Below are 17,712 nucleotides of genomic sequence, written 5' to 3'. Positions count from 1 at the left end.
CCATAATTATAGAACGTCTCCAAAAATGTACAACACTTTTCATATGTCTTTACTGTTTCTAATCATAAAGTCACTTAGCACCTTTCTCAAATCAAATTCTTTATACCAAATGTTGGCAACGTCTTTGGGACATATAACCTCCTTAACGTATACCCTTGTACATATGCTGACGGATAGTTTAAGCTTTGAGATTGGTTGTAGAGGGCGGGCTTATAACAAACCCAGTCCCAATCTGAAAGTCATAAATTGTGTTTAAATATGTATAGAGAGCAAAGTGTCCGTTTTATGACGAAATATCAGCGTATATAATAGCAACGAAAAGCACGCTTGACTCTCATTCAGTGACGCGAACGGGGATTTACAACCACGAAACTATCCGTATCTTAGGAATTTACGCCTATATACTCCTGTACATCCTGTGTTGCCAATACAGTAATTTCTCGCCTTTTAATCTTTGTATTGGTCTAGGTCTTGGAAACATAACTAGTGCCGAATAAAGGTATGGCTCTTTCACTTCCGGAATCTTTTTTATTCACGTGTCGAATGTTGTTTCATTTTATCGCACTTTATTTCATGGTATATGCTTTCAGTTTCTACAGCTATGTTTAAAGGGATGTCTTCGGTAATTCATAAAATATATTCTTCCATTCGTTATATATCTTGGCTTATTGCTGTGGTTGTTCCGTCTCTTTATGTCAATCTATCGCCCCTTTTATATACAGGTGCATTTAGGGAATAAGCGTGCAATGTGATTCTCAAACAAAACTACCTAGCCATTTAAAATCTATTTAAGCACAGTCTCTTATATCAAGGACACGCACAATTTCCCCACTTATAAAGAACATGAGATATTTAAGCAACAGTCCTTCGTGCGTATTATTCCAACTCTTCCACATTCTAGTAACCTTTGTAAATAATTCATTGACCAATTACTAAACAGATTTTTTTAAAAACCATGCATATATACATACACTTCTGCAGCGTTCTGTATTTAAACCTTTATCCACCCCCACCCCGGCATGGTTAGCTGAATAGCTTTTATAAAGTTTCCTCAACTATTGCATAGCTCAAGGGATGACGAGATGATTCATCTAACGCTTTCCCTAAGGCAATGTACTCATCAGGGGCGACTAATCGTCGCTTCTATATTACTGAGCTGTGTCAATCTCTTTAAGTCCGTACAAATATTTATAAATGTTCTCATTCTTTTCAGTAAACGGGGCCGCCGAGAGCCCCTATCCATGTCATAATCATGGTCAAACTCTTGCTTACCATCCAGTATCTTCACTGCCAATTTGTGACACATTCCTACTTTCTTATTCATAAATCTATCTTCTTCCTAGTTGTTTCGAAAATTAAAATTAACACGTGTCGTCTAATTCTTCTCTATCCGTGCTTGTTTGTTTCCATTCTATTACACCACTTTTGCGTTTACCTTTCCAACTCCATCACGTTCTGCCAGTCTTAATCATCCAAAACGTTAATTATAAGCATAACTCTAAAATATTTTGCCTGACTCGTCTATCTAAATCTTAACTCCCATTTCTAACAACGACCTTTCTCTTTCTAATTCGCTCTCTTATTTAATAGCAAAGACTTTATTTTCAGAGGGCGACTCATTTAGTTACAAAGGAGAAACTAATCTACATTGATGCCCCCTATTATGTACATATATGATACAAGCTAATAAAAATATATTCACGCACACACACACACACACACACACACACACACACATGCAAATACACAGTATATAAACAACTATGCACATAAACGTTACATTGCTGCAGAAATAAACATGAAGCACAGAAGGTGTGTGCTGTAACTTGTACCTTAATAAGTACCTGATTTTGTATGATTTCATCCATCTAATGCACCTATTGTGAAAGGATTGAATGCTTGGAGCTGATTGAATACCATGTGTAATGTTAATACAAACAAGCGCACTTGAAAATTGAAGCTATTTTTGATGGCTCATTTTCCGGTATGGATACTTCGAAATTTGCCCTTGCAGTGGTCTTGGATCTTTGATACCCGTAGATTTGTTCCCCCTGGAAAATGGTGTTTAGTGTAAGTGGAGGCAGATCGTGCATACACCTTGTGCATTTCTTTTTTTTTTGGTCTTTCTCACAAATATTGTTTCATGTATGGGTAATACTTTGAATGTAAGTATTGTAGTATGAAAATTTTATGTTTGCTGATCAAGAATTATTTTACATGTAATTTCTTGGAGGCTGGAGATTTGTTTCATATTTGTAGCAGCTGTGTTCTCCCAAATTATACTACAGTAATCAAGATGCGGTCGAATGTAACTTTTGTAAAAAGTAACTCTGTAATGTAATGGAATGAAGGCCTTGATTTTCTGAGGAAACAAGAGATATGACTTAATTTTCTTTGAAATATACCGTCTATGATGAAACCTTTGTAAATTATTCTCTATAAATATTCCAAGAATTCTATATAAACACATCATTTTCAAGCATGTGTTATCATAGAGAGCATGCAGCATATCAGTGTGCTCTTTTCTGCCATGTTGTTAACAACAAGACGTTTGTTTTGTCCGAACTGATGACCACACCATTTTCCTTTCACCATCTTTGAAGTCTGTTGAAAGTAATTTGAACAAATCTTTCAACTTGGTTCCTTTGAGCATCAAACAAAGTAGTGTCATCAGCATGTATGTCAGGTGATGAGACTGCATCTCATATTTATAGGTGTAGGTCATTTATGAACATAACAAATAACAAGGCCCCAAGATAGAACCTTGTGATATTCCACAACTTATCATTTTAGTTTCAGATAGGTGTATATTTAATGTTATCTGTTGAAACCTATTATTTATGTAGGATGTGAACCACCTAAGACTATCTTCATTACATTGATAGATTCGTAAATTTTCAAGAACGATATCACGATCTACTAGGTCGAAATCAATCGTTACAGTACCGACTAACTTTCCTTTATCTAGGCTTTCAGCCACTTGTCAGTCATACAGATAAGTACAGTTTCATAAGAATGAAAAGCCAGATTGTTTTTCATGAAGTAGATTATGATCATTGAACTAGTTCTTAAATAACCTTTGTACATGTACATGCATTTCTAGTAATTCGGAAAGAGATGGAAGAATTATTTTAGATTCTGAATCATTTCAAACATCATTATCGTGTGCATTTCACCCCCGCCAGGAAATCAATACTATATTATATATTAGTTTAAAGAGACAGACAGACAGCGAAAAGAAAATGACAGCCAAAGAGCTAACTTGTTAAGCAAGCATTTTTTTCAGTCCCGGAGAATCCAGCGTCACATCCGCATGCATCAGAGGTATTGGGACCGTAACACGACCCAGGATAACATGGCAGCAAATGTGAACATTTCACTGAAATCGGAAAATCGTTTCAAAAATTTGTTTTAAAGCGTATATGCAGGTGAGCAATCAAACCCTAATTATTTAATGCCACTCAAGTGTTCTATTTTATATAACAGTAAAGGATGTAATTTCGAATAAAAGTGCTCTGACGAAACCATGTATTAAGAGATACACAAACTAACACAGATTAGGTGGTCTTGTATATTTATAATGTCCGCTTGTTCTCCGGACACCGCCTCCGGGAATCAAACATGCGCGCATTGAGAAACATTGGTAAGATATGGTCAGCATGTCATACCGAATCGTAATTGTATTCAACCAAGTACTATTACATATCATTCATACATATGGGAATAAAACGGGAGAAAATAATATGTAATAAGAGTGAGTTTCTGCTTTTATTGGTCATTTTATAGGGACGAGTAACGCTACAACGTATATATTTTACGAACTGGAAACCTGTCATAGGGTTGAAGTGAAACGATATAATTTATTGCATTTGTCCAATAAAGATACTCGCATCGATCATACATCTATTCACACATCAATTCTTATATCAATTATTTCAACCTACATGTTGTACAAGCTGTATACTCTCCTGTGTATAGGGAGTTGCAGTTACATCTTCCCGGCTCGACGCATGTTCCACGAGACTCACAGGACGGGTTACAAATTGCTGTAAAGACATCCATTTTGGATCATTTGTTTCTTTTCGAAATAGATGCATTCGCGTCTTACAATTTAATATGCACCTAGACAACATAATTATTGACAATAGTTTGAGAGGTGGTGAAGACATGGGATGCGATGGATAAGGTGGTGAAGAGATGGGATGGGATGGATAAGGTGGTGAAGAGATGGGATGGGATGGATAAGGTGAAGAGATGGGATGAGATGGATAAGGTGGTGAAGAGATGGGATGGGATGGATAAGGTGGTTGAAGAGATGGAATGGGATGGGATGGATAAGGTGGTTGAAGAGATGGGATCGGATGGGATGGATAAGGTGGTTGAAGAGATGGGATCGGATGGGATGGATAAGGTGGTTGAAGAGATGGAATGGGATGGGATGGATAAGGTGGTTGAAGAGATGGAATGGGATGGGATGGATAAGGTGGTTGAAGAGATGGGATCGGATGGGATGGATAAGGTGGTTGAAGAGATGGGATCGGATGGGATGGATAAGGTGGTTGAAGAGATGGAATGGGATGGGATGGATAAGGTGGTTGAAGAGATGGAATGGGATGGGATGGATAAGGTGGTTGAAGAGATGGAATGGGATGGGATGGATAAGGTGGTTGAAGAGATGGAATGGGATGGGATGGATAAGGTGGTTGAAGAGATGGAATGGGATGGGATGGATAAGGTGGTTGAAGAGATGGAATGGGATGGGATGGATAAGGTGGTTGATGAGATGGGATCGGATGGGATGGATAAGGTTGTTGAAGAGATGGGATCGGATGGGATGGATAAGGTGGTTGAAGAGATGGGATCGGATGGGATGGATAAGGTGGTTGAAGAGATGGGATCGGATGGGATGGATAAGGTGGTTGAAGAGATGGGATCGGATGGGATGGATAAGGTTGTTGAAGAGATGGGATCGGATGAGATGGATAAGGTGGGTGAAGAGATGGGATCGGATGGGATGGATAAGGTGGTTGAAGAGATGGGATCGGATGGGATGGATAAGGTGGTTGAAGAGATGGGATCGGATGGGATGGATAAGGTTGTTGAAGAGATGGGATCGGATGAGATGGATAAGGTGGGTGAAGAGATGGGATCGGATGGGATGGATAAGGTGGTTGAAGAGATGGGATCGGATGGGATGGATAAGGTGGTTGAAGAGATGGGATCGGATGGGATGGATAAGGTGGGTGAAGAGATGGGATCGGATGGGATGGATAAGCAATATGAGGAGCCTGCTATCTTATGAAGATTTCCACTATCGCTTTATTTAATTTTCGCATTTATGCAGACAACAAATTCTGTCATTAAGATTGAAATATCTTGAAAATGATGTAACAATCTGAGCCCACCATAATATATTCATGTTTTCTTTTATAATGTCAGTTCTGAAACATATACTACGGTTCTAATTGTAAGATAGGAAACGTCATATATATTATCATATACCCAATTTACGCATAGATATTTGCCGTCTCTTAAATAAATGACTATTGTTTTGTTTGGAACTATTTTCCTGGATTTCATGATTGCAACAAAACTACAAATGTAATAATCCTAAGAACAATTTCTTAATCTTTGAAGATAATATAAATTTCGTTTTTAAACTTTGAATAATTGATACATTTTGATCTTACAATCGACTTAAGGTCTTTGCTATTTACATTACACAGAATTGAAAATGATCGACCCCCTAACAAAATGAAATGTTTCAATACTATAGAGAAAAATATGTCATAAACGATTTGTCAAATATTTAAATTCGACAGAATAAAAGTGGCTATGTGAAATAGTGCTTTTCAACAGATTTTGATCGCGGTCCTAAAAATAGTTTCTTTTGAGCCTTATGAACCCGTTTCGGCATTGATAAGTTTTGCCACACTAAAATATCCGCTTGACCACCCCCACTCCACCACGACCACCCTGATTAGGGTCGCGACCTGGGTGATTGGAACTACTGATGTAAAGAAATGAAAGAACTCACTGGTGACTGAATGTTGAACCCAAGACAACATTAACAATATTTTTATTGCTTCAGACTACCGTATAACGTTAGCAAGTATGATACATAAACAGTCCTATTTACATTCCGAAGTTTAAACTTTATATTTCAAAGGAATGTTCAGAAAGTCAAATATAATTGAATCACGATTGTCATTGTCAAGTTATACTTACGAACACTACATCGCTGACTGCTACTATCCATCCACCCTGGACAGCAATATTCTTCATTTACAATTGTAGTTAGCTGACGAGTGGCATAGTGAGTGCACCTTAAGGGAAAATAGAAACATTTGTAAAAACAAACATGCATATTTTTAGAATGCTTTCTTTTTTTAAATTGATCGACACTGAAAACTTTCAGCACGAATTAACGGTTTAGGATCCTAATACCTGCAGGCGAATTCACTATTTGGAGTCACAGTACCTGCAGACACACATTTGAGAAAACACATGGTGTCATATGCATAAAACAAAAAATATATATAACGTATGACCCTCTTTAAGACCTGGATCCCTTTATCACAATTTGAAGCAAGGGTTACCAATAATAAATCGATGTAAAACAAGAAAAATAGTACTTTCAAGCAACATGAAGAAATTTACAGTACAAATCTTGTAATAGAACTATTATATATAATCTTTTATCAATTTGTGTGATTCTTTCTGAAACATCAAATGAAAAGTTTTATTATACAAGATACAGACAGATCACTCACATTTTCTGGAATCTGTTTGAAATCAAAATGTATTAGCATTTGGCACAGTAATTTTAGCTGAACTATCTGGATGTAGGTCCAAAATGACACCGTCTAAACATACAGATTGCACTGTGATAATCAAATTTCTCAATGATTGACGCTGACGTCAATAGAATCATCATATTTAAGTAGTCGCAAAACGATGCCAAATAAGAGGTAAATATTGTTACTTACAAAAACTATATGGGCATCATGTTCCACCCAGTCACATTATCCTGACTCCTGGACGACCGGTTCAAATTCTAACCTTTAATGCTAAGCGCCAAGCGAGGCAACTACTATTACCATTTTTATAACCCGCGACCTTCCTATCAGATGGGGACCATCTAACCACCTGGCCACAGGAGCGGTATCCGAATTTCTTGTAATGAGGTTTCATTTAGATTATTTTGCCAAGTATATGCAACATGCTGACTATAGTTTTGACATCACTTTAAGAATCTTCCAAACAGAAACGAGTGTCTGCAGGGCAACTTTGGATTCATTATCTGTTTTCTTTTCGTTTCTAATAATTTAACTTGGCAACCTACATTACAAAATACATATTCAAGACTGTTTGAGCAAATCATGTCTTTGCAGGATTAGCCCTATTAATGGGTAGACACATTTAAGTCTTTGCACAATTTTCAGCGTGAAAAATGAATCTGAAAATATTACAAATTCGTTGGTTGCTACTCTAAGATGCAAGTTGAAAGATTTAAATATGGCCGTAGTTAATATGATAAAAAATGAAGCTTTAGCCAGTAACCAGCTTGAGATGGTGCCATGGGGTATTTAAATGGCATATGATCCTTGTCTCTAGCTTTGAACCTGTCTGTCTACAGGAACGCGTAGGCACTATATGGGGTTCTTATTTTATTGCATGTACTTGAAAAACGAAATGATCGATTGAAAGGATCTGAACCCTGAGAATTGCTTTCGGACATGGTGGTATCTACCTTAACTTTAAAATTACAATGCCTCCCAAAATCTTTTAAAACTCTTCAAATGTTTCCAAAAGAATGTAAAACTCAACCTTAACCGTGAAATGTCTATCTTTCAAAACGTTTTAAATGATATGTTAGCGTCCCATCAGGATAAATCCAACATTCATTATGCCGTATTTTCATTTGGTGTCATATTAAAAACTGATGGCTACTGTATATTCTTTCTCATCAAAACTTGGGTAATAAATTATGTAAGTGTGGCTAGGGTCGCTTAATCTTCTCAAGCGTCTAAAGCCATAGTCTAGCTGTGCTAGTAGTTTATCGGAGTTTAGATTCCAGTTTGGTCTGTAATTAATAATTCGTGGAAGGTTTGCAAAAGCAGTTTGGTAGTCATAAGAGACCATAGCTGCTGGGTTGGTATAATGTTTTTACATTGTAAAGAATTTAAAGTTGCCATTTTCCAAATTTATATTGAAAAGATTCAGTAGTGTATTGAAAACCGTATCGAAAAAGTATTTCTGAAGGTTTGAGTCGATATAAAACGAGTATGCTGAAGGTTATCAAGAGACGGACTTTATATTTATTCAGATTCCAAGCTATGGACTGTCGATAATACGTTTTTGGACATTTTTCCTTTTCACGATGGCGTCTTTGGAAACATCATCAAACCATGGATTGTTAAAAAAATTTAGGAATTGCCACAGTTTCTCGCATTGTGTTCCAGTTAACATTATGGATTCTATCAGTACTTACAACAGCATAGTCTAGGCTACGTTTTCGAAACAATCGGCTGCCAAATTCGATTTGCATAAAATTTGATAACTATCTTGTCCAATACTTGTCTCTAGTCATCCCTTGACACTTGGGAGCATTATTATTTACGTGTTGGGGAAAGTGGTTATTTCAGACGGGTCTTACCACCTTCTCAAGAGAAACAAAGTAAAAGTGATAAATCGCAGATGGTCAGATCTATGGTCGAGGAGGAACCCATGACAGCATACAGATAGGTACACGAATTGACAATGCAGCGACAACAAGATGCTGTCCTCAAACAAAATATTAATGTTTAACATAGTTTCATTCAAATGTTTGCACCCACGAAGTTCATGATTGCAGTTAAACTTAGTAATTGAAAAAAATTGTGACTTTTCCATAGGACGATCAAATCACGTGACGTGAATGCTTGAGGAAGATAGTTTTAGAAGAGTATAAACTTTTATGTATCGAAACATAAACGGAGATAGCATTGAGATTATTCTGGCTATGAGGTTTTGTTAAGGTTCTGTTGGTGGGCACTCGTCTAGCGGCTTTATTTGCATATCATTAAAAAATGTCGTTTAGGAAGTGTTTTCAAGTAAATAGATCGTTGACTTTAGAAACAACGTTTCAAAGCATACAATTATTGGGTCATGATATTTAGGTAGAAGATAGAGTTCATCAACATATTTGTCTCTAAACGTCAGAATTTCCAATGTATTATTGTGTCATAAATGTGAACGAAAAAAGGTGAATGTACGGAATTACTGTGAAATTCTCCTGGAGATGTTTCAACTGACTCTCCGTTTTATGTATTTACTAAGCTTCTAAACATTCGAAATTTTACTAGAATCTTTACCATCTCTTAATTCGGTTCGGAGAATGTATTTCAATGGGGCCTAGAGGTTGTCAGTTCTTTTATGTATCGGAAGTTTCGGGAATACGATAAGTTGATGTTTCGCGGCGAATTTCTCCTGACAACGATTTACCATCGCCTTCATGTACACACCTATAGAAGATTTTTTTCTTCTTTTAAAATCGTCTTTGTGGTGGCCATGCTTACGACAGTTGAAGCAAATCTAAGGATTGTGGATGATGGGTCTATTGAGATGGTTCAGAATCCATCTCTGACATATGCAGGCAAATATGTGCAGTCAAACGTGAGCATGTACGTGTTGATGGGAATGAACTTGGTTACGGAGAAAGCTGAATCGATTCATTCTGGTGTCTTTCTAAGTTCTGATGTTTCAAAGCATCTGAGTCTCACTGCAGTCATCTATATATATATATATATATATATATATATATATATATATATATATATATATATATATATATATATGACTTAAAGAGATTTCTTTAGAGATACCTTGGTGGGTATGTCCAGACAGGGCTTGGGGAAAAGCAGGGAATCAGAGTGGAGCAGCCATGTACAGGTAGCTTATAAAAGATTTAATTTTCTAAATACACATTTTGGTTCTCCAGCCAAGCTCTTAAGTGATTTTGCTATTACGAACGGTGGTAGCTCATTTAGCTTCCTGGTCTTACGAGTCATCTCAGCGATGCAAAATTGTGGCAAATATATCTGTTTCAGAATAAACAATTTCATCCTAGCTGCTTGTCAAATTATCCTGGATCCCTTTTAACGATGTTTTCCACTATTAACACTTTGGGGGTTTTGTATTTCCATAATTGAAGAATCTTGTTTCGCTTGCCGTTATCCTTTGATTCCATCAATAAGACCAAACTTAGGCTCATTTATGGAGTTTATCTGAACAGGGGACGACACAGTCATATACTGGCGCAAAGAAGACACTGTATTCTATTGACACATATCCTTATGAAATTTCAAGCATACAAGTACAGTTTATGTTTATCACAACAGTGACCATTGCAAATATGATGACCAGCGAGAAGCGGTCTGCCTTTAATATAGCGCTAGACGCTTCATCAGATTAGGCATTGATGACTACTCGTCCAGCTTGGATCGAAGTAGTGTGTTGAACTAAATGACAGTGTCTTCTGCTCCACTTTCAGGGCACTCGCGTTCGCCGACAAACAAGCTGCCTCCAAACGTCTTCTATTATGACATACAGGAGAGCGCATCGGGCCTACGCGCGTGGGGCGGTGGGGTGAGGCAGTTGTAACAGCGAACAAGACTGCATAAATCATTTTACAAGCGAGTACAGTAATATATACAAGTGCTTAAAGTGACAGTCCTCAGGAGTAACTAAAACAAAATTATTATAAGTTTGGTTGAACAACAGCTTAAAAGATGCAAAAGCTGGATTAATTCAAGATCATACACAAACAAATTAATTTCACGTAAGCTCTTTGAAACTTTAACTCTTCACTTTTGAATCTTGTGCAAAACATTGAGATTAGAATTACGTGTTGCTCTAAATGACCGTCACAAACTCTGGATCATGATTTCTCTTCTTCTCTCTGACAAGAAACTTCCTCTCACTACATTCCTCTATAAAGCGCAACTTGACTCCAGATCACTCTTGAAAATATTCTAATTAAAATACTGCATTTATAGATTTAAAAACATATCTAGATTAATTTTATTTTCAAAATGTTAAATTTCATGACAAAAGCTAAGATTTGTTTATTTACTTACCACCACCAGACCCTGCAGGAGCAGTAACTTTCAGTATAATACTCGATTCGGCGTTTTGTGCAAATATGTCTAAAAAGATACAATATAAAAAGCTCTCCTAATAATATTTTGCAGTTAAAAAATACATTACATACATTGTATGAAATCACAGAGGTTAGAGAGTTGTAATTGTTTCCAGGCTTGAATCGAACAATTGCATATATTATTGGCACCTATTATTGCCTGGTTCACGGTGGATCACTCGCTAATCAAGTGGAATTGAACACTTGGATAAATGCACATACCTACCTGATATATATTTAGAAATGTAAGGTTATGAACCAAATTATAGTTAAAAACTGACACCAAAACGGGAGAAAGCGCTTATATCATTATCCCAGGTAAGTGAAGATGCAAACAACTTAAGACTGCTGATGCGTCTTCTACAATGAATGACTATTATGATATTGTATAAAGCTAATTGATAACGATATCATGACATTATAGGTAATTGTGTGTGTGTGTGTGTGTGTGTGTGTGTGTCTGTGTGTGTGTGTGTGTGTACTTTGGATTTTTAACGTAGCTTTCACAGTTTTTAAGTTATATCGCTAAGATGTCTGCAGTGTGGCAGTTTATAGTGATTTCTAGCACTGGGGCATCATGCCGCACACATGCAGCATGATGTCCCATCCAGTTACATTATCCTGATACCAGGTCGGTCAGTCCTAACACTGAGCGGCTAGCGAGGCAGCTGTCAGTACCATTTCTACATGTCTTTGGTATGACTCGGCCGGGGTTAAAACCTGCGACCTTCCGCATCCGATGTGGACGCTCTAACCACTAAGCCACCGGAGCGGTCACATTGTTAGGTAATAATAATAATAATAATAATAATAATTATTCATTATTATTATTATTATTATCATCATCATTATTATATTCATCATCATTATATATTTCTTTTAATAATAGTAATGGTAAAGTAGCACATTGTTTATATTAATGATACTCAGTCATCGTTATTATTATTATTATTATTATTTATCAAACTGTGTACATAAACTTTATTCCAAATATGTGATACTTAAATAGCACCAACTTTTAATTATGAGTCGAGCGCCCAGGGTGACCGAGTGGTCTAATGCGTTCGCCTTTACAGATCACCGACATCTCTCCGTTGTCCACGCAGGTTCGTATCTGAGCCTCGGATAACATGGATATGAGAAAAATCTTGCAAGTAGCTTTCCGTAAGACAGATGTTCTTCCCGGGATTTTGAGGGTTCTTCTTCCATCAGATATACTAGCCGCCATGTATAGCCTATCACGGGCTTAAAAATGGCGTTAAACCCACAACAACAACATAATTAGGTGTTGAGCTTTTTACATAGCAAATGTCATTAAAGCTGTATACCAGTCACTTTGTAAATATAGTATTAGTATAAAAAAAAAAGACTACAAATGCTTTTATGTGTAATGAGTCGTGTAGAATGGCAATGAAATTTGTCAGATCTAGTACAATTCGTAAGTACCGATTAAAATATAGATGATTGATGTTGGATTCCCAAATACAATACAAAGCTATAAAATATAATTGACATGGAATGAACATTGTGATTATTGGGTAAAGTAAGAATCTGCCGTTTTCATACAGATTGAGAGAGGTTTGGGTTGATCAAAGGGTGATAAGAACCGCCTTTGAATATATGTAAGCAATCTTTCAAAGATATTTTACTGCAAGAAATGAATGGAAAGCCAAATTCAATTGATAGGTTAGGAATTTATAATAAGATCAGAAACGACTTGGGTTGTGAATATTATATAGATTTTTTAAACTCTTCATACAGTTTTCAGTTGGTATCAATGATTAGAAATGGATCCTTACCTATGATGGTAAATACGGGCAGACTTAAAATATCCCATATGTTGAAAGACTTCCCTTTTTGTGCAGATATGGTAGATGAGATTCACTTTACTATTAAATGCCACGTGTATGATAATTTGAGAAATACATCTTAATGTTCGTACATTCACTGCAATGCAAATCATATAGAGTATTCAGCTCTATTCAGAGAATCAATAATAATATTAATATCCATTATAGTTTTGCTCTGTATCTAGCAAAAACATTAAGTGTTAGAAAGGTACGTGGTTGTACAACATTTTTCATACATTTTTGTAATCTGGGTTGATTCAAGATTATTATGATTATTATTATTATTATTATTATTATTCCTGATACCTACTGAGGATCCTGATAATTATCTCGATGATGATGCTGATATCGATTTCTGATCATTATGATCTAATTATCATTAACAGCAGTAGCAACAATATAATTATTAGTCCTGACCATTATGCTGATTTCATCCAGTTGTCATATTTAACTAAATTAGAAAGAAATACACCCAAAAAATTGAAATAATATAATTATTCAAATAAATGAATGTCATGCATTTGATTATTTCACTTATAAGGGGGCCGAGTGACCGAGTGGTCTAAAGCGCTCTCCGTTACGGATCACTGCCACCTTACCTCTGCCTGCGTGGGTTCGAGTCTCGGACTCGGCCAATGAAGTTACGTGAGAAAGCTTGCCAGTAGCTTTTCGTGGGTCGGTGGTTATTTCTGGGGTTTTCCAGGGTTCTTCCTCCACCATTTATACCTGCCGCCATGTAAAGCCTATCTTGTGCTGAAAATGGCGTTAAACCCTACAAAAACTTCACAACTTCACTTAAAAATAAAGCCTCATAAATAAGGAGTTCATTTATCCAAATTTACCTAACTTGCAAAATATTTATCTAAGGTGGAATCGTTTCAGGCTTTAGTCATACATTAATTGTTGGCACTTATTAAGTTACGTTACCTATTAAATATAAAGTTTGAAAATTCAGCAAGATTGTATTTATTAAATAATAAAGCGACAAGAGCAATTAAAATTGCTGCAGATACAAAATTCGTATTTCTAATGAATATATCCTCAACCTTGTCAATAATGACGCTTTCTGATGTTTCAATGTACTACTATTGATTTGTGTAATAAATGAATACATTTTTACATTACCTTACATAGTTTGCTACGCTGCCAACATTGAACTGCATTACTGGTAAAATCAAGAGATGTAAATCCCTAACGGAGATAAAAAATAAAAAAAATACTTATTTTACGCTAAGCTGGGTCTAGCAGGATTTAACAACAAGTTCGACTATTACATAATCGACATCCATACTGCGCGTAACAAATATCTTTGAAAAGCAAATAAAAAATATAAGACATTAATATTTGTAAGTGATTATTTTCCTTTTATTTGAGCCCATATAATAATAATAATAATAACAATAATAGTAATAATAATAATAATAATAATAATAATACAAATTCTCGTCGCCAAACACAGAAACTAGCGTTTATTTATGTTTATTTGTTTTAGGTTACGAACTGGACACAAATAGATTTGGATGTGTCCTTTAACAACTTTGCTGGCTATCCTTTGTTTGCGTTTTTAACAAAAGAAATGGGAAATAACTGCGATAAACACCAGCCGGCGAAACCCATTGTGCAGCTTGCTGGGCCATGGCACTTTTATGTCTGCACTATGGTATGTCCTAAGCGATGTTTAAAAACATAGAGTTTTCTTTATACTAATATCTAAATGACGGGATTGTGTTTGGGAATATGCGGTTAATCCTTACTTCTGATGCGAATCCACAGAAAATCAATAGATCTTTATATGGAAGAGCCATTTTTATGTTTGGATATTTAAATTATCATAAATAAGAATGCTCACATTCTGAAATCATGTTTCTGTCTTTCAAGGGCATGCAAAGTTAGAGTAATTTTTTTTTTTAGACTAGAGTTAATTAACCTAGGTTCCTATCTCTCAAATTTTGCATGAAACGAAACTGTTGTGATACTCATACACTGACTATTTATGATATTCATATATTAATTGCCCTTTTAGTATCCTCAGACAAAACTCTGTCCCTTCTTTTCGTTTTTGATTTTTATATTTGTACATATTATTATAAAGCATTATCTGAATACAATAGTACCTGGTATTTTATTAACACGAATTGCCTGACTTTACAAGAAGAAGTAAAGAAGGCAGTGTATTTGCCTGAAGACAGCTGAAAACTGGTTAACAAAGCTGCTTCTCGTCGGAGAGATATAGAAGCAAATCAATAATGACGGGAGCAAAGAGCTATATAGAGAGAGAATATACAAAAGGTAAACAACTCAGAGATCTACGACTGTATACCGTTCTGCGAACATTTTACATTATGTATTTACGCACTACATCGTTATATCTGAACATTTTGTTCTTAGAACAAAGTAATAGTTACAAAAAAATCTTGCTATTGATGAAAAAACGTTGCAAATTATTCCAACATGTTGAATGTTTCTTATACAAAGATTGACGGGTTGAGTAGATACCTTAAAGCTCTACATTCCAATGTTAAACAATTGATTATGATTAGACCTTTATAGCTGTCATCCAGAAGGTATTGATGCAGATAAGCAAAATACAGTTTTGAAGAAGAACAAAAAAGGTTCCATAAAACAAAAATAATTTTAAAATATGCACTTACGAGCTCTGTGCATCACTGTTGGTTGCGAAGCTCAAGAACAATAGAAGAATAAAGAAATCTATAATCTTCCAGTCCATGATATTAAAGATAATGTCTCTGCAGATACCAAACCCCGATTCAAAGACTAAATCCGAGAAAGATGTTATGAGTTAATATAGCACTATAGCATAAGGAAATTCGCAATGACTATATTTAGTAACGACCAGTGTTGCCTTTTAAGGATAAAGAGGCATCCAAGGGAAATTTGTCAACTTTATAGCAATATATTATGGAATTTATGAAACATTTTTCTCGGAGATTAAAACTTGATGTTACATTTGCAATTGAAAGTTTCAGATATAGGGTTAGCGTATTCTTTACAAATTTGAAAGTTAAACGTGAATACGCTGATCTTTCAATATCCCTTCTTTTACCAAACTTGTGAAACAGGAAAACATGTAAATTGCATACGGGTACAGGTGGCTTAGCAATGACTATGCAGAAGCGCAAAAGTATTTTGTCCATACCAGGTAGTCATTGTGCTTATAAATTCCTTGAAGAAATGCAAGTTATATATTTTCCGTATGTTTAAATGATAACTTACTGAATCAGTCAAATAGTATGTTTTATGCTCCCAAACATACTTGGTAAGCTCAATGTGGGGAAAAATAATTAATCGAAATCTTCTGACAAAATGCCCACAAGGAAACAGATAAATATTGCAAAGTTTGAATCTCGACATAGATATTTTGGATCGAAACCTGAAAAATATACTTGTTTAGGGGTATTGAGAGGTTTACATTTACAATACTGCTTTCTGACAAGAGCAGGGATTGGTTACGATACGTAGACTTTGCAGTGCAAACAAGCGACTGTTCACATGCTTTAACTGATATTATTGTGAGACCTGATTAACTTAATGGAAATACATTTACAGTTCGCACTGAGGATGAAAAAACGTCAATGAAAGCTGACAAAATAAATAATAAATAATGAGAACTTATGCATGTACCAAATAAGCATGCCCAGCACGATACATAGACTTTGCAGTGCAAACAAGCGACTGTTCACTTGCTTTGATTGATATTTTTGTGAGACCTGATTAACTTCATGGAAATATATTTACAGTTCGCACTGAGAATGAAGAAACTTAAATGAAAGCTGACAAAATAAGTAATAAATAATTAGAAATTATGCATGTACCAAATACGCATGCCCAGCACTCCCATGCAGTTATCAAGCCCTCTTTTCTTGAACTCGTAACGCGTCCTTTGCCGTACCATAAACTTAGATTTTTTCAACTGTAATTGGATACTGAGAACTTTCCACATTCTAAGTAGCACCACCCACATATGACTCTTCCTTCTTGTTGGATGATTCCTGTTTAATCTCAGATGATAGCAAGTACGTCTTGAATCGTCTAAAATGAAGAATTTACATCCTGAGTCCTTGTGTGGTCGTGATTGCTTGACTTAGTCGTAGGTACGGAACCGACACATTCTACCATTATTCTGATAAATGGTTCGTCGAATGTAAGAATAGGCTACAGATGAGCCTTTCGTATCTTTACTTTTCGTTTTGCTACCATTTGACATGCGTGTCAAGATCTACAGTATTTAAAATCATCACTTTTAATGTTCAACAAATAAAAATGTTTCAAGATCTTGTGATCAACCTTACTGATTCCTAAATGACCAGCCATTGGAGTTTTATGGACTAGACTAACACTGTTTTGTGGATATGACTTAGGGACAACAATTTGATAGCTCACTGATCACTCGTCACCTGTGGGTACCATATGTGGTTTCTATTTTCTCATATTCACGAAAAATAGGTACTTGTGTGGCCTCAATTTTGCTAATAATCCTCTGAAAGAATAGATCTCATGATTTTGTTCTCGTTTGACAATGAATGATTTTGCTTTTGTCAAACCCATTAGAATAGAGAGAATTAGTATTAAAGATCACTGTGATCAATACCTCATGAGTGAACAAAATCAGGAGTACAATCAATCTCATCCAAAAAATGACAACATCATTTGCATGTGCTC

The 17,712-nt window shown here is 35.7% G+C and overlaps 1 protein-coding gene across 1 annotated transcript in view; it reads right to left on the bottom strand.

Moving 5' to 3' along the window:
* LOC149776568 (uncharacterized) overlaps positions 1–15,784 on the bottom strand; it is a 58,650-nt gene extending 42,866 nt beyond the window's left edge. The window contains exons 1-5 of the mRNA XM_089941036.1: positions 15,684–15,784; positions 11,121–11,189; positions 6,229–6,326; positions 3,945–4,046; positions 3,263–3,379 (exon numbers count right to left, since the gene is read on the bottom strand). Of these exons, the coding sequence (XP_089797162.1) occupies positions 3,263–3,379; positions 3,945–4,046; positions 6,229–6,326; positions 11,121–11,189; positions 15,684–15,760 (463 nt within the window). The 5' untranslated portion in view covers positions 15,761–15,784. The remainder of the gene's footprint in view (positions 1–3,262; positions 3,380–3,944; positions 4,047–6,228; positions 6,327–11,120; positions 11,190–15,683) is intronic.
* Between the last annotated feature and the right edge of the window lie 1,928 nt (positions 15,785–17,712).

This window comes from Sinohyriopsis cumingii, chromosome 18 (genome assembly GCF_028554795.1).
Source record: "Sinohyriopsis cumingii isolate HCF-2022 chromosome 18, ASM2855479v2, whole genome shotgun sequence".
Taxonomy (NCBI): domain Eukaryota; kingdom Metazoa; phylum Mollusca; class Bivalvia; order Unionida; family Unionidae; genus Sinohyriopsis; species Sinohyriopsis cumingii.
Note: the sequence above shows the minus strand (reverse complement) of the source record. Positions and strands in the feature narration are given on the sequence as shown.